This window comes from Mustela erminea, chromosome X (assembly GCF_009829155.1).
Source record: "Mustela erminea isolate mMusErm1 chromosome X, mMusErm1.Pri, whole genome shotgun sequence".
In the NCBI taxonomy this organism is placed as follows: Eukaryota; Metazoa; Chordata; class Mammalia; order Carnivora; family Mustelidae; genus Mustela; species Mustela erminea.
In genome coordinates this window covers 17,553,087-17,572,192 of record NC_045635.1, presented here as the reverse complement: position 1 = coordinate 17,572,192, position 19,106 = coordinate 17,553,087, and the positions used below count along the sequence as shown (strand labels likewise).

Below are 19,106 nucleotides of genomic sequence, written 5' to 3'. Positions count from 1 at the left end.
AGTATCTGCGAGAGGGGCGCTGGCTGCCTCAGACAGTAGAGCATGGGTGCGAGTCTTTATCTTTGGGTCTTGAGTTCAAGCCCCCATTGGTAGAGATTACTTAAAAATAAAATCTAAAAAAAAAAAGGAAACAAAATGATAAAAAAAAAATCTGTTAGACAAACCTATCTTGATAGGAAGGATGTTCTGGGTTGACACTAGTTCTCTGTCAAAACACACACTGAGTATTTCCATTTTTAATGCTTTGCTTACTGCAAATTCGCCATACGTGAACTCAATCCCTTGATATGGCATAAACCTTTTATGAAAACAATATAGCCACTGATGTCTAATAACCTGAGTCAGTAGACCGCCGCCCCGATGTAGCTTGTTATCCACAAACACGATACCAAGCCTTTACTTGCCTGCATGTCCTTAGGGGAGTTTACCCTCTCTTGTTGCGGTATCTCCACAAACTACCATCTTATCTTTGTGCATCTAAAGATCTTCTTAAAAAGTTTCACTGCAGCAATCCAAAATGCTCTGTATTTCCACATCTAATACACTAGTAAGAGTGGGAATAGAAATAAGCTTCTGACTTATAACTTTACAGTAAGGCCAAATCTTTTCCTATCCTCAGGTCAATTTTATAATGAAGAACTAACTGGTGAATGTAATGGGTTGTGTATCATTTACCACGGTGGTAAATGAAGTCATTACTAATGTTCAAGAAAGGCCCTACGGCCATCCCGTTATAAAGAGATAAATGGCACTGAGTGACAGAGGAGAACTAAAAAAAAGACCAGGGGACACCTTTGTTCTGTGAGATCAGCAGTGAGAAAGTGGGGACCTGGCTGAAATAAAACAACAAACACATGAAATTTCTCATTTATAATTTTAATCGAAGCATTACTATTCATTTTTTTCTTAACTCTTTCTTATAAGCACCAAATTTTTATAGCTAAGTCAATTTTTTGGGAAAGAAACACCATCAAAGAACTTTCCTCCAGAACAAAACAATGATGTTCATTCCTCCAAATAACCAAATTCGAAGTCTACCGAAACAAAAAGAAAAAGCCCACACACACACACACAAAATGTAACAAAAATCACATTCTAGGGGTTCAGTGCATTTAGCAGCCTTCGCTGTGCTGTCTAATCATCCTTCAGCTGACTTTCAAAAAAAATTAACACCCTAGCACATCAAAATATACATTTTCCATTTGCTTTGTTTAAATTAAAAATAATAATTAAAAACAGAAAACTTGAAGGAAATCACAATCAATTGCCTGACTCATTTCGATGTCATGTACAGCACACATGATTGGGAGAGATTGGTCTTCAAGGTTTAGCTTTCTTCCAAACAGTGTAAAATACCCACCTGGACAGGGAGTCAAGGAATAAGAGCAGGTAATTCAAAGGAGGACAGACAGCACTGAGAATTTGTTTGCTGGCCTACAAACTGGAAGACGGTGAGTTTCATGGCTGAAAGCACTGCGGTGATGGGAATTAAGTCCTCTTAAGGGAGGCCATGTTTTGGCCTGGACGCCTCCCACCTGTGACCGGGATGCCGGTGGCGTGAAGGGAGCCGAGTGGAGAAAAGGCTAAAGGCATACAAACACTCCCTCGGAAGACGATACCGCTTCCTAGGTCTTAAAATGTTTTGGGGAATGAGTATGACAAGGAAGGCTTGAAGGGAAGTGAGAGATGGGGCGGGGGGCGGGTGAGGGAGAAAGTATGAGGGAGAAAGAGGAGGAGACAAAGATGGAAGCATGGAGGGAACTCAGAGGTCAGAAGCCTTTTCTCCAAATGTTATCAACTGACTGCTACAGTGTCTCAATATATAAACACATCTGACTACAAAAATGTTCCAAAAGGAAACCGTGATGAAGGTGGACGGTTTGGAGCGGGGAGAGAGGTCAGGGATCTCCACAGGTCATGGAAGAAAATGGCCGCCCCACAGACAGACTGCTCCCCTCTCCCAGGGGGACCTAGGGAGTTTCCTAGGGCCTGTGTCTCTGTCAGAGGCTGCCGGGGCTTGCAGGCAAGGACTTCCCTGAGGGCCAGCAGTAGTCACAGGATCCTAGTAGTCACGGGACCCTAGACAGCAACGAAGACTGCTGTGACAGGAAACTGGACTCCAGCGCCTCAGATGAGGAAGTTTTTATCTGGAGACCAGAGTCTGCTTTAGGAGAAAGAGAGGCATTTTAAATTTCGAATCTGGTTTTTCTCTGGACTAACTTTACTAACGGGAGCTAATGAACAACACCAATATTAGCTCTGTAATCCCCCGCATTATTTTTAGCTCTTGGTTTCTAGTGCAAATCGGGATCAAGTGAAGTGTAGAAACTAATATTAAGGTGGGATTAATTTTAATATAAAAGTCGAATGAGCATATTCATTCCTTCTGCCTGCTCCAGCTCAGGGGGAGCTTTTGAGTAGAGCTTCTGCAGCTTTAGATGCACAACGGTCTCCAGGCAGGCTAGTTAAGATGGCTCAGCGGCCAGGGCCGCCTGGCTGGCTCAGCGTCTGCCTCAGCTCAGGTCCGATCCCAGAGCCCGGCATCAGGCTCCCTGCTCAGCGATGAGCCTCTCCTTCTGCCTGAGCTTGCTCATGCGCTCGCTGTCATAGGAGTAAATAAAATCTTTAAAAACAAAACCAAAAAAAACCCCAAAAATGAAAAACAGATGGCTCACCGGGCCTTAAAGCTCCAGCCTCTGCTGGGTGGGGCTTGAGAAGGAGCCCAGCTTAATCAGTAAAACGACCTGGGGAGCTGTGGTAGGGAGCTATGGCAAGGCCACACCCCAGAAGCTGAGGCCGGGGCCCAGGAATCAGCATTGGTTTCAAGTTTCAGGAAATGGCAGCCACATCTGAATACCATGGCCGTATATAGTACAGAGCTAATTCCATCTGTGATTGGACGGAAATGTTGAAGTGGCATGGGATTTAATTGGTGTTGTGATCTGGCAGCACAGTGGTATGGTCTAAGGATACAATTCCAAGTATGAAGGAACACAGACGATCTCCTTTGAGAATTCCACAGGACAATACAGGCGCCCGAGCTGTTCTTCGTAGAGCGACAAGGCTTCCGTCAGATTGACACAGTTACCCTAAATCAAAGAGAAAAGCAAACAATGGGATTGTTGAGTCTCACTGAGGGTCCCCCCCAGCTCATTTGAAGACCTCTAAACAATGAAAACAATTCTGGCTTTAGATTAAAGTTCATCTTTGAAAATGAGATAAGGCTTCTGTACTTTGACAAATTGTATTCAGTTCTACTTACAGATCCATTAGCTCATTATTCTTCTACCTCGTTTATCAAGCCATTTCAAATGATTCGGCGTATGAAGCAACAGAAAGTAGGGAGACCACTTTCTCACCAGGAACACAGTCATTGTATTAACAGCACTCAATGAGCAAAGATGCATACACACCGCCGTTCAAGATGTTTACGCCGTCATCACCACGGTGTTGAGAATGAAGCATCAGAATGATAATGTTCTCGATTTCCAGAATGGCTTAAGACTACAACCCTGGGGGTGCCTGGGTGGCTCAGTGGGTTAAAACCTCTCTCTTCGGCTCAGGTCATGATCCAAGGGTCCCAGGACTGAGCCCCGCATCAGGCTCTCTGCTCAGCAGGGAGCCTGCTTCCTCCTCTCTCTCTCTCTCCACCTGCCCCCCTGCCTACTTGTGATCTCTGTCTGTCAAATAAATAAATAAGATCTTTTAAAAAAACAAACAAACTACAACCCTAATCTAAGACAATGACACAGAACTATAGTCACATCTCCATGCTTTCCCCCAAATATGTAATTTGAAGGCCTACAGGAACGAACGCTTATTCAGAATATATGTATTCTCAATAACTGAGTAAATAAATAAATAAAGGATATCCCACAATTCCACTCCTTATCAAACATCTCTTGACTTTGCTGTTTTAATTTTTCTCCCTTTCTTGCCACCACCTTTCCAACCCGCCCCCAGCACCCCCCCAGCAGCCAATGGTCAGGGAGATAGAGGGAAGCCTGCTGGGGGCATCTGGGAAAAAGTTTCAGCTTCTGGACAACCAAGAATAAACAGAGTGACCCGCCTCTTCAACTTCTCTCCTACCTAGTACCTAGAGGTGACATCAGAACCCGCAGCAGCCACTCTGTGACCACAAAGGAAGAAAGGATGAATGAGATGCGGGCCAAGACCAGAGCAGAGCAAGGAACACAGGATCTGCATAGTTCTAGAGCAGGGCTGCCACTGCTTTCTTATTTTTTTTTTAAAGTTATCTCCACACCCAACGTGGGGCTCGAACTCACATCCCAAGATCAAGAGTCCCATGTCCCACTGACTGAGGCTGCCAGCAGAGCTTCTTCCTCTGTAATGCGCACAGGAGTCACAAGTGATTTTCACTCAGTAGGTCCGGGGTAGGGCTTATAATTCTAGCACCATTTCCCCCAAGGGCTGCTCATAATGGGTACTTAATACCACCTACTACCTTTTAACCTCTGAAGTTCCTAACATTCTGAAGACTACTGAATGTGCGTGCCGATTCTAGTTCTTGTTAACAGCTTCACTTCCAATGTGCCTCAGAACAGCCAAGTACAATGTAAAATGAAAACCATTTACAAATGAAGCGTCCTGTGATGTAAGCATCCCCACGAAGGGCATTTCAAAACCAACCAACCAACCAACCAGCCACAGGCAAGTAGGCAAAAAGAACTATTCTGAGAGCCGCCCTTGGTGGTTTTAACTTAGCACATTCGCTCAGCATGACGTCGTCCTTCAGTGCCAGCCCGTTTAGTAACCCATCATCTAGGGTCCCGCGGTGGGATTTGGCCAAAGCGCCCTTCACCAGGATATAATTTGGTTTCAACATCAAGTTCACTGTGAGAGTATATAAACACCACACGTGTAATTTACGATTCACAAATAGAAAACACTGCCTGGATGTTTTCAGAACACATCACCCCTGGGGAAGCTATAGAATGGAAATGCCACCTCGGTGCACATTTCAATGGTTTTTCTTGCCATCTTAAAATTGACACCACTCTCTCTCCACTGAGGGCTTATGGGAGGATGTCCTTGCTGAGAATGTGGTAAGGAAATAGGAAAGTTTTAATTTGTTCTTCCCCAACATTGTCACAAAGCAGTCTTAAAAAGGAAAGGGAAAAAACCTCACCACAAATGGAGACCTACCCCAAAAAAGTAATGTTTCCTCTGTTTTTAAATGGAAATGCCTTTCTTTCTTTTCTTAAGAAAAACATATCAGGTCTTTCTCCGCTGCCATAATGGTGCGCACGAACATCCCGGCCGACGCTCTCAAGAGCATTAACGGAGCCGAGAAGAGAGGCAAAGCCAGGCACGTACTAAGCCAGGCTCCGAATTCCACGTCCAGTTTCTCCCCGTGATGTTGTAGCGGCAGATCTGTGATCACTGATGATCACAGAGCTGGGAACACTGCCGGGAACCTCACAGGCAGGTCAGACAACTGTGGCGTGATCCTAGATCTGATCTAGAAAAATGGCAGAATAATCTGCTCTCATCCCACCAGTTTGGTTTCACTCTTCTGACAACCTTGGCTGGCATCATGGACCATGAGAAGAAGCAAGGTGAAAATACACAGGAGAGAAAATCCTGGGCTTCTTTTTCTTGGGATGTAACACAAGCAAATAAAACGTCTCAATGGATTAAAAAAGACATTGGAGATGCAGAACAAAAACCCAATAGCAGAGAATTAAACACCTTTTAAGGATGTGAAGTGTAAAATCTAATATTAAATGGCAGGAAGGGAAGGGAATAATGGTGGGGGCGGGGCATTCTAAGAGGTGAATGTATCCCAGTTCATTAGTTTGGTTCTAGAAAGTCTTCCTCGGCCCATGTTAGGTGTGGGTAGGTGACACTTGCTTTTTAACTTTACAGATTTCTGTACTGTTTATACCTTTTATTATTATTATTATTATTAGAGAGAGCATAGGGGCAGATGGCTCAGAAGTTGTGAGAATGAGGCTTGCACTGGACTCTGCGCTCATGGGGGAGTCTGCTTGAGATTCTCCCCCTGTCCCTCTGCCCCTCCCACTCGTGCTTGTGCTCGCTCTCTCAAATGAAATAAATAAATCTTAAAAAAAAAAGTCAGATGGTTAACCGACTAAGCCACCCAGGCACCTATTTTTATCTTTTAAATTTAACAGTTAACAGGTTATGATTTCGGGGTGCCTAGGTGGCTCAGTTTTTAAGCGTCTGCCTTCGGCTCAGGTTATGATCCCAGGGTCCTGGGATCAATCCCCGCATCGGGCTCTCTGCTCAGCAGGGAGTCTGCTTCCCTCTCTCTCTGCCTGCCTCTCTGCCTACTTGTGATCTGTCTGTCAAGTAAATAAATAAAATCTTTTTTTTTAAAAAAAGAGGTTATGATTTCTGTGATGTCAAAAAAAATAGCAGGTCCAGAAGAATACATTTTTTTTAAAGATTGTATTTATTTTATTTGACAGAGATTACAAGTAGGCAGAGAGGCAGGCAGAGAGATGAGGAAGCAGACTCCCTGCTGAGCAGAGAGCCCGATGCAGGGCTTGATCCCAGGACCCTGGGACCATGACCTGAGCCGAAAGCAGAGGCTTTCACCCACTGAGTCGCCCAGGCGCCCCAGAAAAATACATTCTTAACACCATTGTTCTTAGTAAGTTCAAAAGCAAGGTAAACAATATAAGGATTTAGGAAATTTCACGCATGTGAAACATCTATAAAGAAAGTACGAGGGGGTGCCTGGCTGGCTCACTAGGGAGATTGTGTGACTCTTGATCTTGTAGTCACGAGTTTGAGCCCCACACTGGGCACAGGGAAGGAAGGAAGGAAGGAAGGAAAACTATGGGAATTAAAAAAAAATGGGTTACCTTCTGAGGTAGACATGGATTAGGAGGAATGTAGATGTGTCAAGCGATGGTACGTACTAGTAATGTCCACTTATCAAGGGGGGGTCGTATTTTGCCTAATTTACACAAATGCCATATACATTATTTTGTATCAAAGAAACTCTACAGCTTTTCCTAATGTGAAGCGGAGAAGAGAAGGGAGGCAGATCAAGTCCGAGGACCTGTCTCGTCTAGTCTCACGAAAGCCTATCTTCCCCCGTTCAAACTACCTGCCTCCCCGCCCTGAGGCAGCTCAATTCCCACCCCGGTGGCTCTTTGCAGCCCTCCCCAGGTTTCACTGTAGACTTCCTATAAAGCATGGGTCTGCAAATTTCTTCTGTAAAGGACCAGACTGAAAATAGTTTAGGCTCTGCAGATCCAATGGTCCCCATCACAACTACTCAATGCTGCCCCTATAGCACGAGGGCAGCCAGAGGTAAATTGTCACGAATGCGTGCGGCCGTCTACCAAGAAAATCTTATCAAAACAAGCAGGAGAGGAGATTTTGCCCATAGTTTGCAGACCCGTGCTTTGGAGTCAAGTCTAGAATGTGTTAAAAAAAAAAATCATTTCTAAACATCAGGCCCAAAAAACCCATTCATGAGCAGCTGTCGGTTTCCCAAGAAGCTTCCCAATATTTTCACCAAGTACAAGGTCTAGGATTAATCACCATGGGGTGGATCTTCGTGCAGGAGGAAGGGAAGGAAAACAGGATCGGCTGAAGACCAAAGTGTCTCTTAGAGTTGCCAAGTTGTTTTCAGCATTATTAATCTCAGATCCCATCAACCGCCCTGTGCCTGCATTAAAATGCCTCCTTGGGAGAATAAAGTTAAGACCTCTCTACTAGTCCTTCACATTTAAACATACTAATGCTTTTTAAAGGAGTGCAGGAGGTCTCCCCAAAGCCCGTAAGAATTATAGGAACCACAGTGCAATACCAACAAAGTGCTTATCTTCTGCTTATGGGTCAAGGGATTGTTGTACCAAGTAAGAAACGCAGATCATCATTTAGCTCCTTCATCATCATTTTCAGAATATTCTTCAGGGCTTTGGTAGATTTTATATATATGTACGTTTTACATAACAAAAGATACAAACTTTAAATTTAAGAAGCCCATAGAAAATGAGAAAAAAAATTGCTTCCATCTGGTGGTAGGAGCACATACTACAGGCAAAGCAGTTTATGAAACTTATGTGGATAAACTGGCTTTCCAATGAACAATCTCCTAGAGGAAAAAGTCCAAAAAAAAACCACCAACCCAAATCACAATCTGTGTCTCCATCTGCTGGCAGAGACAACACACTACAGCCACAGCCCAGGACAGCCGGCCGTGAGGACAGAATGAATTCCCCAGGCAGGACAGGTCAGCTATTTATAAACTACTGTTTGAAAGAACATAATTCAATTACAACGTTCTATCCTTAACAAATATAAATTTCAATAAAATACATGAAAATTTCAAAATATAAAATTCTTATTGAGACTTTTGGGGAAAAAAACCCGTTAAGTAGTCTACCTGTGTAAAGTATTTCCCATCCTGTTTCAGTACTTTCATCGAGAGGTCAAGAATCAGTCTGAGAAACTCCCATGTGGAATCTGGATGTTAAAAAAAATTTTTTACGTTACATAAATATGGGCTTGCATGTATCAGAAACATCTAAAAAGTCAATTATCCACATTAATATTCAACAATGCCTCCCAAAAAGAAAGAAATAGCCAAGAGCTTAAGACCTAATATTCAAGAGCATTTACTGTCATTTTGGGGGAGTCCTGTACACACGTGCACATACTCAAGCAAGGTCAAAAGTATTCATGTGCTTAGCACTGCTTTAACGATACCAATAAAGATTTGAACAAAAATGCAGTGGTTGAAATCTGAAAGACAACAGCTTAAGAGGGAAGCAGGACATCCCAAGAGAAACAGCAAGAGTCATCACATGGGGACCTGGTCCGCAAGCTCAGCAGGAAGGCAAGATTATGGGAAAAACACTAACTCTGACACACCAAACCAGCAGCGATGTGGAGTAGGTGGTCTGAGAATGGGGAACTGTCTCTGGTGTTGCTCAGAAAGCTCACCAGTTTGTCCCAGTACAAGTTAAAAATCACGTAACAGAAATAAATCCCCAAACAAGCTAATTTGTCAATGATGTGATTAGGAGCCATTTCATTTAGTGTCTCTCTCCAACGACTGAGTAAATGTGTCCATTTAGTGTCTGAAATCCAACCATCTTTCCACCGTGGGCCTCAGCTGAACTACCTTGAAAAACTGAAGGAACCAACGAAGGAGACCACCTCTAAGAACCTTCCATTCTCACACGGTGCCAAGGAAAACATTTTCATGAACATTATCTCGGTTATAACAGAAAAAAACAGGATCTACCTTCTTCTGGAGATGTGGAGATCGGAACAGCTGTCAAATCATTAATCACATAATCAAACTCTCTCCCTTCTTTGGCGTACCTCTTCAGTACTGGGATACAGTCTTCTATTAGAACCTTCCAAAGAGAAGAGGAACAGACACACGTGAGCCGACTCATGCGGGTGGAAGCGCTAAAACCCTTGGGGAGGGGGGGCGGGAAATGAAACTGCTGTTGGCGGCACATGGCCTGCCTTTGAGCAAATGTGACTTCCAGCCGTGCCCTACGGCTACAATTCCGTGCCTGCTAGAGGCTTTGTCTGCCTCCTCACTTCATCCAAGCAACGTATCTACAGGTACTATTATTAGCCACACTGTACCAATGAAAAACCAAAGTTAAGAGAGGTAACTACGCAGGGGCACCTGGGTGGCTCAGTCAGTTAAGCTTCCGACTCAGGTCATGAGCTCAGGGCTGTGAGATCGAGCCCCACATTGGGCTCCGCGCTGGGAGAGGCATGGAGAGCCTGCTTAAGGTTCTCTCTCTTCCCTCTGGCCCTCCACCCCTTCCTCTCTAAATAAAACTAGAGAGAATATATAGTGTTTGCTTCAGCTGCACACACACTACAATTGGAATGATACAGGGGAAGAGGAGCATGGCCTCTGCACAAGGACGAAACACAAATTCCTGAAGGGTTTTTTTTTACTTTTGAGAGACAGAGGGAGGGAGGGAAAAGGGGGGGGAAGCTTGCCCAAAGGTACCCGGTAAGAAACGAAGTCAAGAAGTACACCGAGATCTGTATGAAAGCCAAGTTCATACTTGAACTCTAGTCTACGGTCTCTCCTACTACTGTCTCTATCTTCTTCTACTTTGACTTTTTCTTCTATGCTAAACACTGAATGACTTCACTGTCTATTGATTTTTTGCATCTCACCTCAAACTTTTAACCTACCGTTTTTCCTTTTTTTTTTTAACCACTTAGAATACTGTTGGTAAGACAACTGTGTAAGAAATACCAACTCGCACAATCACAATTATTAACAAGTACAGTAGTTAAGAGCTGAAATTCTCGAACAGATCCTGTGCAATAAACACAATTATCCTTGAACAACATGGGTTTGAACTGTTATTCGCTTATTATTCACAGTTGTTTTTCCTCCTAATACAGTAAATAGGTATTCACAGTATTTTTTTTTCTAATACAACACTGTAGAAGTATTTTCTCGATCACATTTACTTTTCTCTGGATTATTGTATGAATACAATACATAATACATAGAACATACAAAATGGGTCCACTGACTATGTTCTTGGTAACACATCCAGTCAACACTATGTTACTAGTTAAGTTTTGGAGGAGTCAAGTTATGTTGTAGATTTTTGACTGTGTGTGGGTGGGGAGCAGGACCCCTAACCCTCATGGGTGAATAGTACAGGAACTCGGTTTGGGGCCTGCCTTCACTTCTCTAGTTACAACACACTTACTCATGAAAACCAAGTTCATGGAAGTCAGAAGTCAAGTTTGCCAGAATTCCCTAAAATAACCTATTCCAGAATTTTTCCTCTAAACGTCCTTACACAGATCCTCAGTCACAATTTGAAGAACCTAATCTCACAGCCCTATTGTTTTATAACTTGCTTCACTTAATGCGCCATCTAAGTGCAACCACACAGAGATCAAGACACTACTCAATCCCGTGGGACATGCGCAGTGCTCTCCTATGCTCGCATACACTCCTACCAACACACACTCTCACACAGACGCACACGCGGTTTTTCTTAGAACTAGGATCACACACCTTCTGAACTCAAAAATGTTCATCTAACACCATTCCTGGTAAAGACAGATTTTTTTTCTGGGGGAGGGGTAGTGATATTTCTTAAAATTGTATCATTCCATGAAAAAGTACAACTACTCTCTAACCTCCTCGTATAGACAGATGCCGGTCTGCAGGCCACACATGCGAACACTGGGTTGCTGAGACCAAAGGCATGTCCACTTTAGTTTTTATAGTCTCGATGACAATTCACACTCCCAACTAGCAGTGCATGCAAGCACCTCATTCTGTTGTGTCCCCCTTTTTTATCTGTCCCTCTTTCTATTCTGTCCGGTTCCTTGCTACTGTTTTCACATGAACTTGCTGGGCCGTTAACAAAGGTGAGCATCCTGCTGTAAGTTTATAGGACATATGTACGATTTTTGTCTTCTGGGAAATACTAGTTCACATCCTTTGCTATTTTTCTATTTAGTTATCTTGTTTTTTTAAATCTTAAATTGCAGCGGCTCTCTGCATTCCTGAAAGGATTAAATCCCTGTCGTGTTTGCTACCAGTTTTTCAGCTTCATTTATGCAATCAGGTGGTTGTTGTAGTTTCCGGGTTTCTTGTCTTTCTTTAAAAGGTTTTCCAGCTCTAAGGTTAAATATGCTGAATAAGTTTTCCATCCAGAGCTTAAGCTGTCGGAGATTAATTTTTCTATGGTTTCTAGGGTCACGTTAACTTTGTTCTGATGGAGATGGACAGCTCATTGTGTTAGCATCACCTATGACATCAACTCAATCTCCTTTTCCCAAGCAAACTGAAATACACCCTAGGTCATCTTTACTTGCATGAATACACACTCAGACATGTTCAAAGTCTCCTTGCCATTCCTCTTATATGTGCATTCCTGTGTCAACATCACACTCCCTACTTCATTACTATGCTTTAACGGTAAATTACTAAACAACAAGGCAAATTTCCCTGCACTATGATTTTTTTAAAAAATTTTTCTTGGCAGGGCGCCTGGGTGGCTCAATGATTAAGCATCTGCCTTTGGCCCAGGTCATGATCTCAGGGTCCTGGGATCAAGCCCCACATCCGGCTCTCTGCTCAGCGGGAGCCTTTTTCCCTCTCTCTCTCTGCCTGCCTCTCTGCCTACTTGTGATCTCTCTCTGTCAAATAAATAAGTAAGATTTTATTTATTGGAACACCTGGGTGGCACAGCCAGTTAAGCTGCTGCCTTAGGCTCAGGTCATGATCCCAGAGTCCTGGGATGGAGTCCCACATTGGACTCCTTGCTCAGCGGGGAGCCTGCTTCTCTCTCTGCCTGCCACTCGGCCTGCCTGTGCTCATTCGCTCTCTGACAAATAAATAAAATCTTTTTAAAAAATCTTTTTTTAAAAAAAGGATTTTATATATTAGAGAGTGAGCACGCACAAGCAGGGGGAGCGGCAGGCAGAGGGAGGAGGAGGCTCCCCGCGGAGCAGAGATCCTGAGATGCGGGGGCTCCATACCAGGACCCTGGGATCATGACCACAGCCGAAGGCAGGCATTTAACCAACTGAACTACCCGGGTGTCTCAATAAACAAAATATTTAAAAAAATTTTTTCTTGGCTATTCTTAGGTATTTATTGTTACAAATGAAATTAAAAATCATCTGACTTAATTCTAAAAACTTCCTTGGGATTCTGATTGGACTTACTTATAATTAGGAAGTTAAAGACATTGTTCTGGTATTCTCATCCTAAAAATATAATATGCCTCTCCATATATTCCAATTCTTTTTTTTTAAAGATTTTATTTATTTATTTGACAGAGAGAGACACAGTGAGAAAGGGAACGCAAGCAGGGGGACTAGCGTAGGGAAAGCAGGCTTCCTGCCCAGCAGGGAGCCCAATGTGGGGCTCGGTCCCAGGATGCTAGGATCATGACCTGAGCTGAAGGCAGACACTTAATGACCCAGCCACCCAGGAGCCCCTCCATATAGTCCAACTACAGTTGTGGTAGTTTAATAAGATCTTGACATAATTCTTATCAGTCCCACAATACCATTCTTAATTAAATATACTCCTAACTATTTAACAATTGGTCATTATTCCTAAATGTGAAACCTCAAAGTACAAAAATCTTAGAAGAGAACACAGGCAGGAACCTCTCTGACATCAGTCACAGCAACATTTTTCTGGATCTGTTTCCTGAGTTAAGGGGAAAAAAAGCAATAAACTACTGGGACTACATCAAAATAAAAAGCTTCTGCACAGCAAAGGAAACAATCAACAAAACTAAAAGACGACCTACAGAATGAGAGAAGATATATCTGCAAATGACATTATCTGATAAAGGGTTAGTATCCAAAATATATAAACGACTTACACAACACCCAAAGTACAAATAACACAACTTAAAAACGGGCAGAAGACACAAACAGACATTTTTCCAAAGACAACCTCCAGACGGCCAACAGAGATGGGCAACAGACACATGAAAAGATGCTCAGTATCACTCATCACCAGGGAAATGCAATTCAAGGCTACAATGAGATATCACCTGTCAACACAAGAAACAAAAGGTGTTGGCAAGGATGTGGAGAAAGGGGAACCCGCTTGCACTACTGGTGGAAATGCAAATGGCAGAAGCCATTATGGAAAACAATATGGAAGTTCCTCAAAAAGTTAAAAACAGAGCGCACCCTCTGACCCGGCAACTGCGCTACCAGGTATTTACCCAAAGAATACAAGAACATTTGCTAATCCAAAGGGATACTTGTATCCCAATGTTTATGGTAGCGGTATTTACAATAGCCAAGATACGGAAGCAGCCCAAGTGTCCATCAACTGATGAATGAATAAAGCATGCACACGTGCGTGCGCGCACACACACTGGAATATTACTCAGCCATCAAAAGAATGACATCTTGCCATTTGTAATGACGGCTGAGCTACAGTGTATTATGCTAAGTGAAATATGTCAGTGAGAGAAAGACAAATGCTGTATGATTTCACTCATACAGGGAATTTAAGGGAAAAAAACGGAACAACCAAAAATAGAAACAAACCAAAAAACAGTTAACTATACTGAACAATCAGATGGTTACAAGAGGGGAGGTGGGCAGGGGGATGGGTGAACAGGTGATAGGGATTAAGAGTGCACTTAGCATGATGAGCAGGGAGTAATGCAGAATTGCTGAATCACTGTACTGTATATGTGAAACTAATAATAATACTCTTGTTAACTACACTAGAATTAAAATTAATAACTTGAAAAAAATTGGTCATTATTCTTTGTCATTATTCTGATAGGATCTCCAGGCCACTCTCTACCTCCAATTTCCGTTGAAACTGTTCTGGATTTAACATAGCTTAAAAAAAATTTTTTTGGACTGTCTCCATCCAATCACTTCACCAAATTTTCATGAACTCAACTCATTTTCTAGGTGAGTTTCCTAGACTGTCTAAGCATTTAACAATTTAACATCATCTGCAAATAATCATTCTTTCTATATTTTTACTCTTCATTTTCCTAACTTACTGCCTTAGCTAATGCCTCAAAAACAATGTTGAATAAGGATAACAATAAGCATCTTCACCTTATTTCTAGTTTTACTGGAAACGCCATATGTATTTTGCCATTTTGTGTGACACTAAGTTTCTGATAGTTATTCAATTTCTATTGAAATTTTATCTTACTTAAAAGACTTTTTATTAAGAATGCTAAATATCCCAAGCGCTTTGTCATCTGTTAATATACTATCTTCTCTTTTAAATAATTCATACAATCAATCACGTTGACAGATTTCTTAAGATTCCCATCTTTATGTTTCTGAGCTAAATCTTCTTTGGGCCTAAAGAGTTCTTTAAATAAACTGCTGGATTTTGTTTTACTATTTTTCCTTGAGAATCTTGTATATTCCTCAAAATCAATCTTTAGTTTTCTTTTTGTACTACCTTAAGGATTTTAGTATTAAGGTTAATCTATCATAAAAGGAACGGGGAGAACTTTGGAACATGTTCTATTTTCTAAAACTGGTTAAGCAGGGTAATTATGTGTTTTTGAAATAAACATTTGCAAAGACCTGGTGCTTTTTAGTAATGGTAGTATTTTAATGGATAAGGGGCTTGCCTGTGGATACCCCCAGATGAGGAAATCCCCAACCCATCCCTTAAGAGCACTCAGAAAAGCCTCAACCTCAGAAGAATTTTCCAGGCTCCCCCTAATGGTTGTTCTAATCCAGCAAGAAGACGGAAGGCGTGGGCGGGTGTCTTCCGACATCTAACTTCCTCAAAAGCAGAACCATTTCAAATAAAATACTTTTCCATTCCCTAGAATGTCAATGTCAATGTCAATGTCAATGTCAAATGTCAATGTCAATGTCACCACCTGCCTTTGGTGCTCTGCTTTGCTTTCAGACAGATGTGCAAGTCAAGAGTTGTTTTTCAAAGCCATTAGTACATACAGCCAGCTGCTAATTACAACACTCTACAACTCCACCGTCCCACATGTCTGGGTTGGTGGTTCTGCATATGCTTACATTGTTCTCAATCCATATAAGGAAGTTTTAGGAGCCAGGGAGCCCGGTATCAGAGTGAATCACTCTTCTAAACTTACCCTATAATCTTGAATAAATGTCCTTTGAACTAAGCTGAATCTTCCTCAGCTACAAAAGAGGAGCACAGCCACTTGGTGCAGGGTTGAGAATTACAGGTTAAAACACCTTAGGCAGAGTCTAGCTAACAATGCAAACATTATTTGACAACAATGGTAACGTTTAAGCTCCGTGTGAGTGAAACAAATCTGCCATGCTCTGATGAAACTGACCCCACCCCACCCCTTCTTAAAACTCTCAAACTGCACATGTGAAATATATATCCTTCTTTTCCCTTTTGCCCACGAAACAATCACACCTACATTTCAACAGAGACAGATCTCTCTTCCAGCTTAAAAAATTAACATGCATGAACCATGAAATCAAATTTGGATGCCAACATATTAGGGAAGATGCAGTAGGGGTAAACAATTTACAGATCAACAAATTAAAGCAGTCGTCTGAATTGTTTCCAAATCTGGAGACAGGCAGTGCCTGGGTGGCTCTGTAGTTAAGCCTGGGCCTTCGGCTCAGGTCATGATCTCAGGGTCCTGGGATCAAGCCCCACATCGGGATCTCTGCTCAGTGGGGAGCCTGCTTCTCCCTCTCCCTCTCCCTCTGCTTATGTTCACTCTCTCGCTGTGTCTTTCTGCCAAATAAAAAAAAATCTTTAAAAAAAAACTGGAGACATACTTTTAAAAAAAACTGGAGACATACTTTTATTTCCTTTTTTTTTTTAAAGACACACATTTAAGATCCTATTCAAATAAAATGTATTTGCTTGGTTATCTTGTTCTAACAAGTACTGTAGATATAAGCACTGAACACGTGCATGCTCAAAATACAATACAAAACATATCCAACAAGCTGTAATGATTGGTCAACTTGCAAGCACAGTACAATTTAGGACAGAAACTAATTTGCTTAGCAAGAAGCAACTGCTGAGATGTACACAATTCACACAAAGAGTCTGAAGGGTAGCAGAACACACCACCTCAAAGTACGCCACTTTGGTCTATTACATTGAGCTACAGGCACGTGAAAAACAGCAAATGGAGAAAACAACTTGCTGTGAACTCCCCTTCAATCTGCCTGAAGACAAATCCTCCGAAAGAAACTCCACTGCCAGAGAGCCTCTCCCTAGTGGGTTCAACCAGGAAAGGGTGATCTCTATCATAGGACAAGAGACGGATACCACATCCAGACACGCTTAGTCACAAATATCATATACCTACCGCGTCTACTCTTCCAAGGGCCCATTATCGTTCCTAAAAATCACTCACTTTGCCCAAGACACCTATGACCCCTTAACCCTACTAAGATGATATTTAAGCCTAAATTCTAAAGCGACCTCTGAGTTACTCACTTATCTCTGGGTCTCTCCAAGCACATAAGAGAAACATTACTCAACTGCTGTTTTTCTCTTGTTAACCTGTCTCCTATTATATAGGAGTCTTAGTCAAGATCTAGAAGGGCAGAGGGCAAGGGTGCTGATAATCCTGAGTCCATCTCTGGCCCTCTAATCTTGTTCATGTTTGCTCAATGACCTCTTGGGACTACATGTTCTGGAACCTTAGAGATTAATAGATGTACGTCAGAAATGCCTGCCCAGGAAGGCTGGGATGTGTTTTGGCTTCCTGTGAATCTGTTAGAGATAACAGTCTTTCCCCTTCCTCAAACACAGGTGGTGCCGTAAAATCTAATGAAAGCTTGATTAAAGGCCAGTTAGGTCAGTTAGGTGCACACATACCCAGTGAAGGTCATGGGAACAGTACGCTCGGACTCCAGTGCCCTTCCTACATGTCCTCTTCCTCTATAACATCCGTGGACCACAGTCTGGACCTTGCAGAGAGTAACTATGCAGCTGCTGCGACCATCTTCTGCCCGATCCAGCCACTCAGTTAAGCGTCCCGGAGTAAAACTCGGTGTAAACTCTACGGTGTGGCCTCCTTTGTTTTCCGGTCACCAAGTGCCTAATCAGTTTGGGGGGTTAATCTACTGTCCCTCCCCGACCTTCTAACAGTAGAGGGCAACGTTTTCCTTCCCTCCAAGATGATCTATGTATCTTCTTAACCAATTTCCCTTAAAGTTGTTTTAGGAAGGTACAATTCAAGTCAATAACATATTATTAGCGGACTGCAAAATGTTATCTAGAAAACATAATTACCTGATAGCAGTCTCCTTTAAGATTGTCTAAGACGTCCCCACATGTTTTTCGCATGTATTTCTTACATCCATCAATCACCATTTGGTCAATGTTCCAACAGGTCAAGGAGAAATTAATCCTGAATTTGGATCTATCAAAGAATTCTGAAATAGTAATACTTTAACAAAAAGGCAGGGGCACCTGCATGGCTCAGTCGGTTAAGCATCCGACTCTTGATCTCAGTTCAGGTCACTATCTCAGGGTTGTGAGATCGAGCCCAGCATCCGGCTCAGCATGGAGTCTGCCTGAAATTCTCTTCCTCTCCGTCTGCCCCTCACTATACTCTCTTTCTCAAATAAATAGATAAAAATCTGAATAAAGGAAAGTAAAATCTTTATAAAGGTAAAACAAACATAAATTTTATAACACTAACTTGGGTATCAGATTTACCAAAAAAAAAAAAAAAAAAGACACAATGATTTCATTTTTGTACCAAGGTCACTCAAAAAGAACGGAATTTTCTCTTCTCATGAAGAAGCCCTTCCAGAAAGTGATAAGCAGTAGACACGCTAGCAAGGGTGCTTTCTCGCTTTCTCCACTAGAGGATCTCTGCTGTTTTGTCTGTAGCCATATAAAAAGGCTACTGGTACTAAATAGAATGTTTGTTCAAGGCAGTATTTATAAGGCATTTGCCTCGTAACATTAACTGGAGTCTGAAGACAAAAAGAGGAAGGAAACAGAAGCCAACTGAACTTGACCTCCAAACAAAGGATATCTCTACCATAGTGACCATCTTTGGTTTCAGTTTGACTATTTCACATAATATGCCCCCATCTCCACCCCCAAGAATCAGCACATCTTTGCCACTGTAGTCTTCTTTTCCACTGCCCATGATGGCCTGGGTATACGCCAAATCACTCTCTGCCAGATCTAGGGAGGAAAAACACAGGTACAAAATGTAAGTCTACCGAAACCCATACTGCGACCTGACTTGCCATCCTCGAAAGTGCTGGAATCTAGTCTAAAATTCGCATTGTTTTTCATTTTTGATCTTTAAAAACAGAGGTCCTTTTTTTTTTTTTGCATTGTGGACTTTTCATCAACCCTACTCACCTGACACCTAATATATCCCATACACATATACTTTGGTCAGCCGGAAAAAGAATTCAGTCTTAAGAATGTTCTGATATGCTGATTAAAAGCAATCACATCTTTTATTACATGAAACAGCATCTGAGAGTTGCTCCAAATAATAGGAGAGAGAAAAAAAGCAAACTAGGGTTTAGAGGAAACAAGAATGGCCCGGAACTGCTAATAGTTAGCACTCAGTGGTGAGTATACGCAGGTTCATCATGCTGTTTTGTTTACTCAGGTTTGTAATTTTCCATAA

General features: G+C 42.2%; 1 protein-coding gene and 1 non-coding gene across 2 annotated transcripts in view; one reads left to right on the top strand and one right to left on the bottom strand.

Moving 5' to 3' along the window:
- Window positions 1-855: 855 nt before the first annotated feature.
- SMS (spermine synthase) overlaps window positions 856-19,106 on the bottom strand; it is a 48,514-nt gene continuing 30,263 nt past the window's right edge. Inside the window, exons 6-11 of the mRNA XM_032330009.1 lie at window positions 18,492-18,646; window positions 17,738-17,827; window positions 9,254-9,368; window positions 8,390-8,469; window positions 2,974-3,089; window positions 856-1,360 (exon numbers count right to left, since the gene is read on the bottom strand). Of these exons, the coding sequence (XP_032185900.1) occupies window positions 1,321-1,360; window positions 2,974-3,089; window positions 8,390-8,469; window positions 9,254-9,368; window positions 17,738-17,827; window positions 18,492-18,646 (596 nt within the window). The 3' untranslated portion in view covers window positions 856-1,320. The remainder of the gene's footprint in view (window positions 1,361-2,973; window positions 3,090-8,389; window positions 8,470-9,253; window positions 9,369-17,737; window positions 17,828-18,491; window positions 18,647-19,106) is intronic.
- Window positions 9,827-9,934, top strand: LOC116583794. The gene has a single exon (XR_004282902.1). It is a non-coding gene; the product is annotated as a U6 spliceosomal RNA (small nuclear RNA).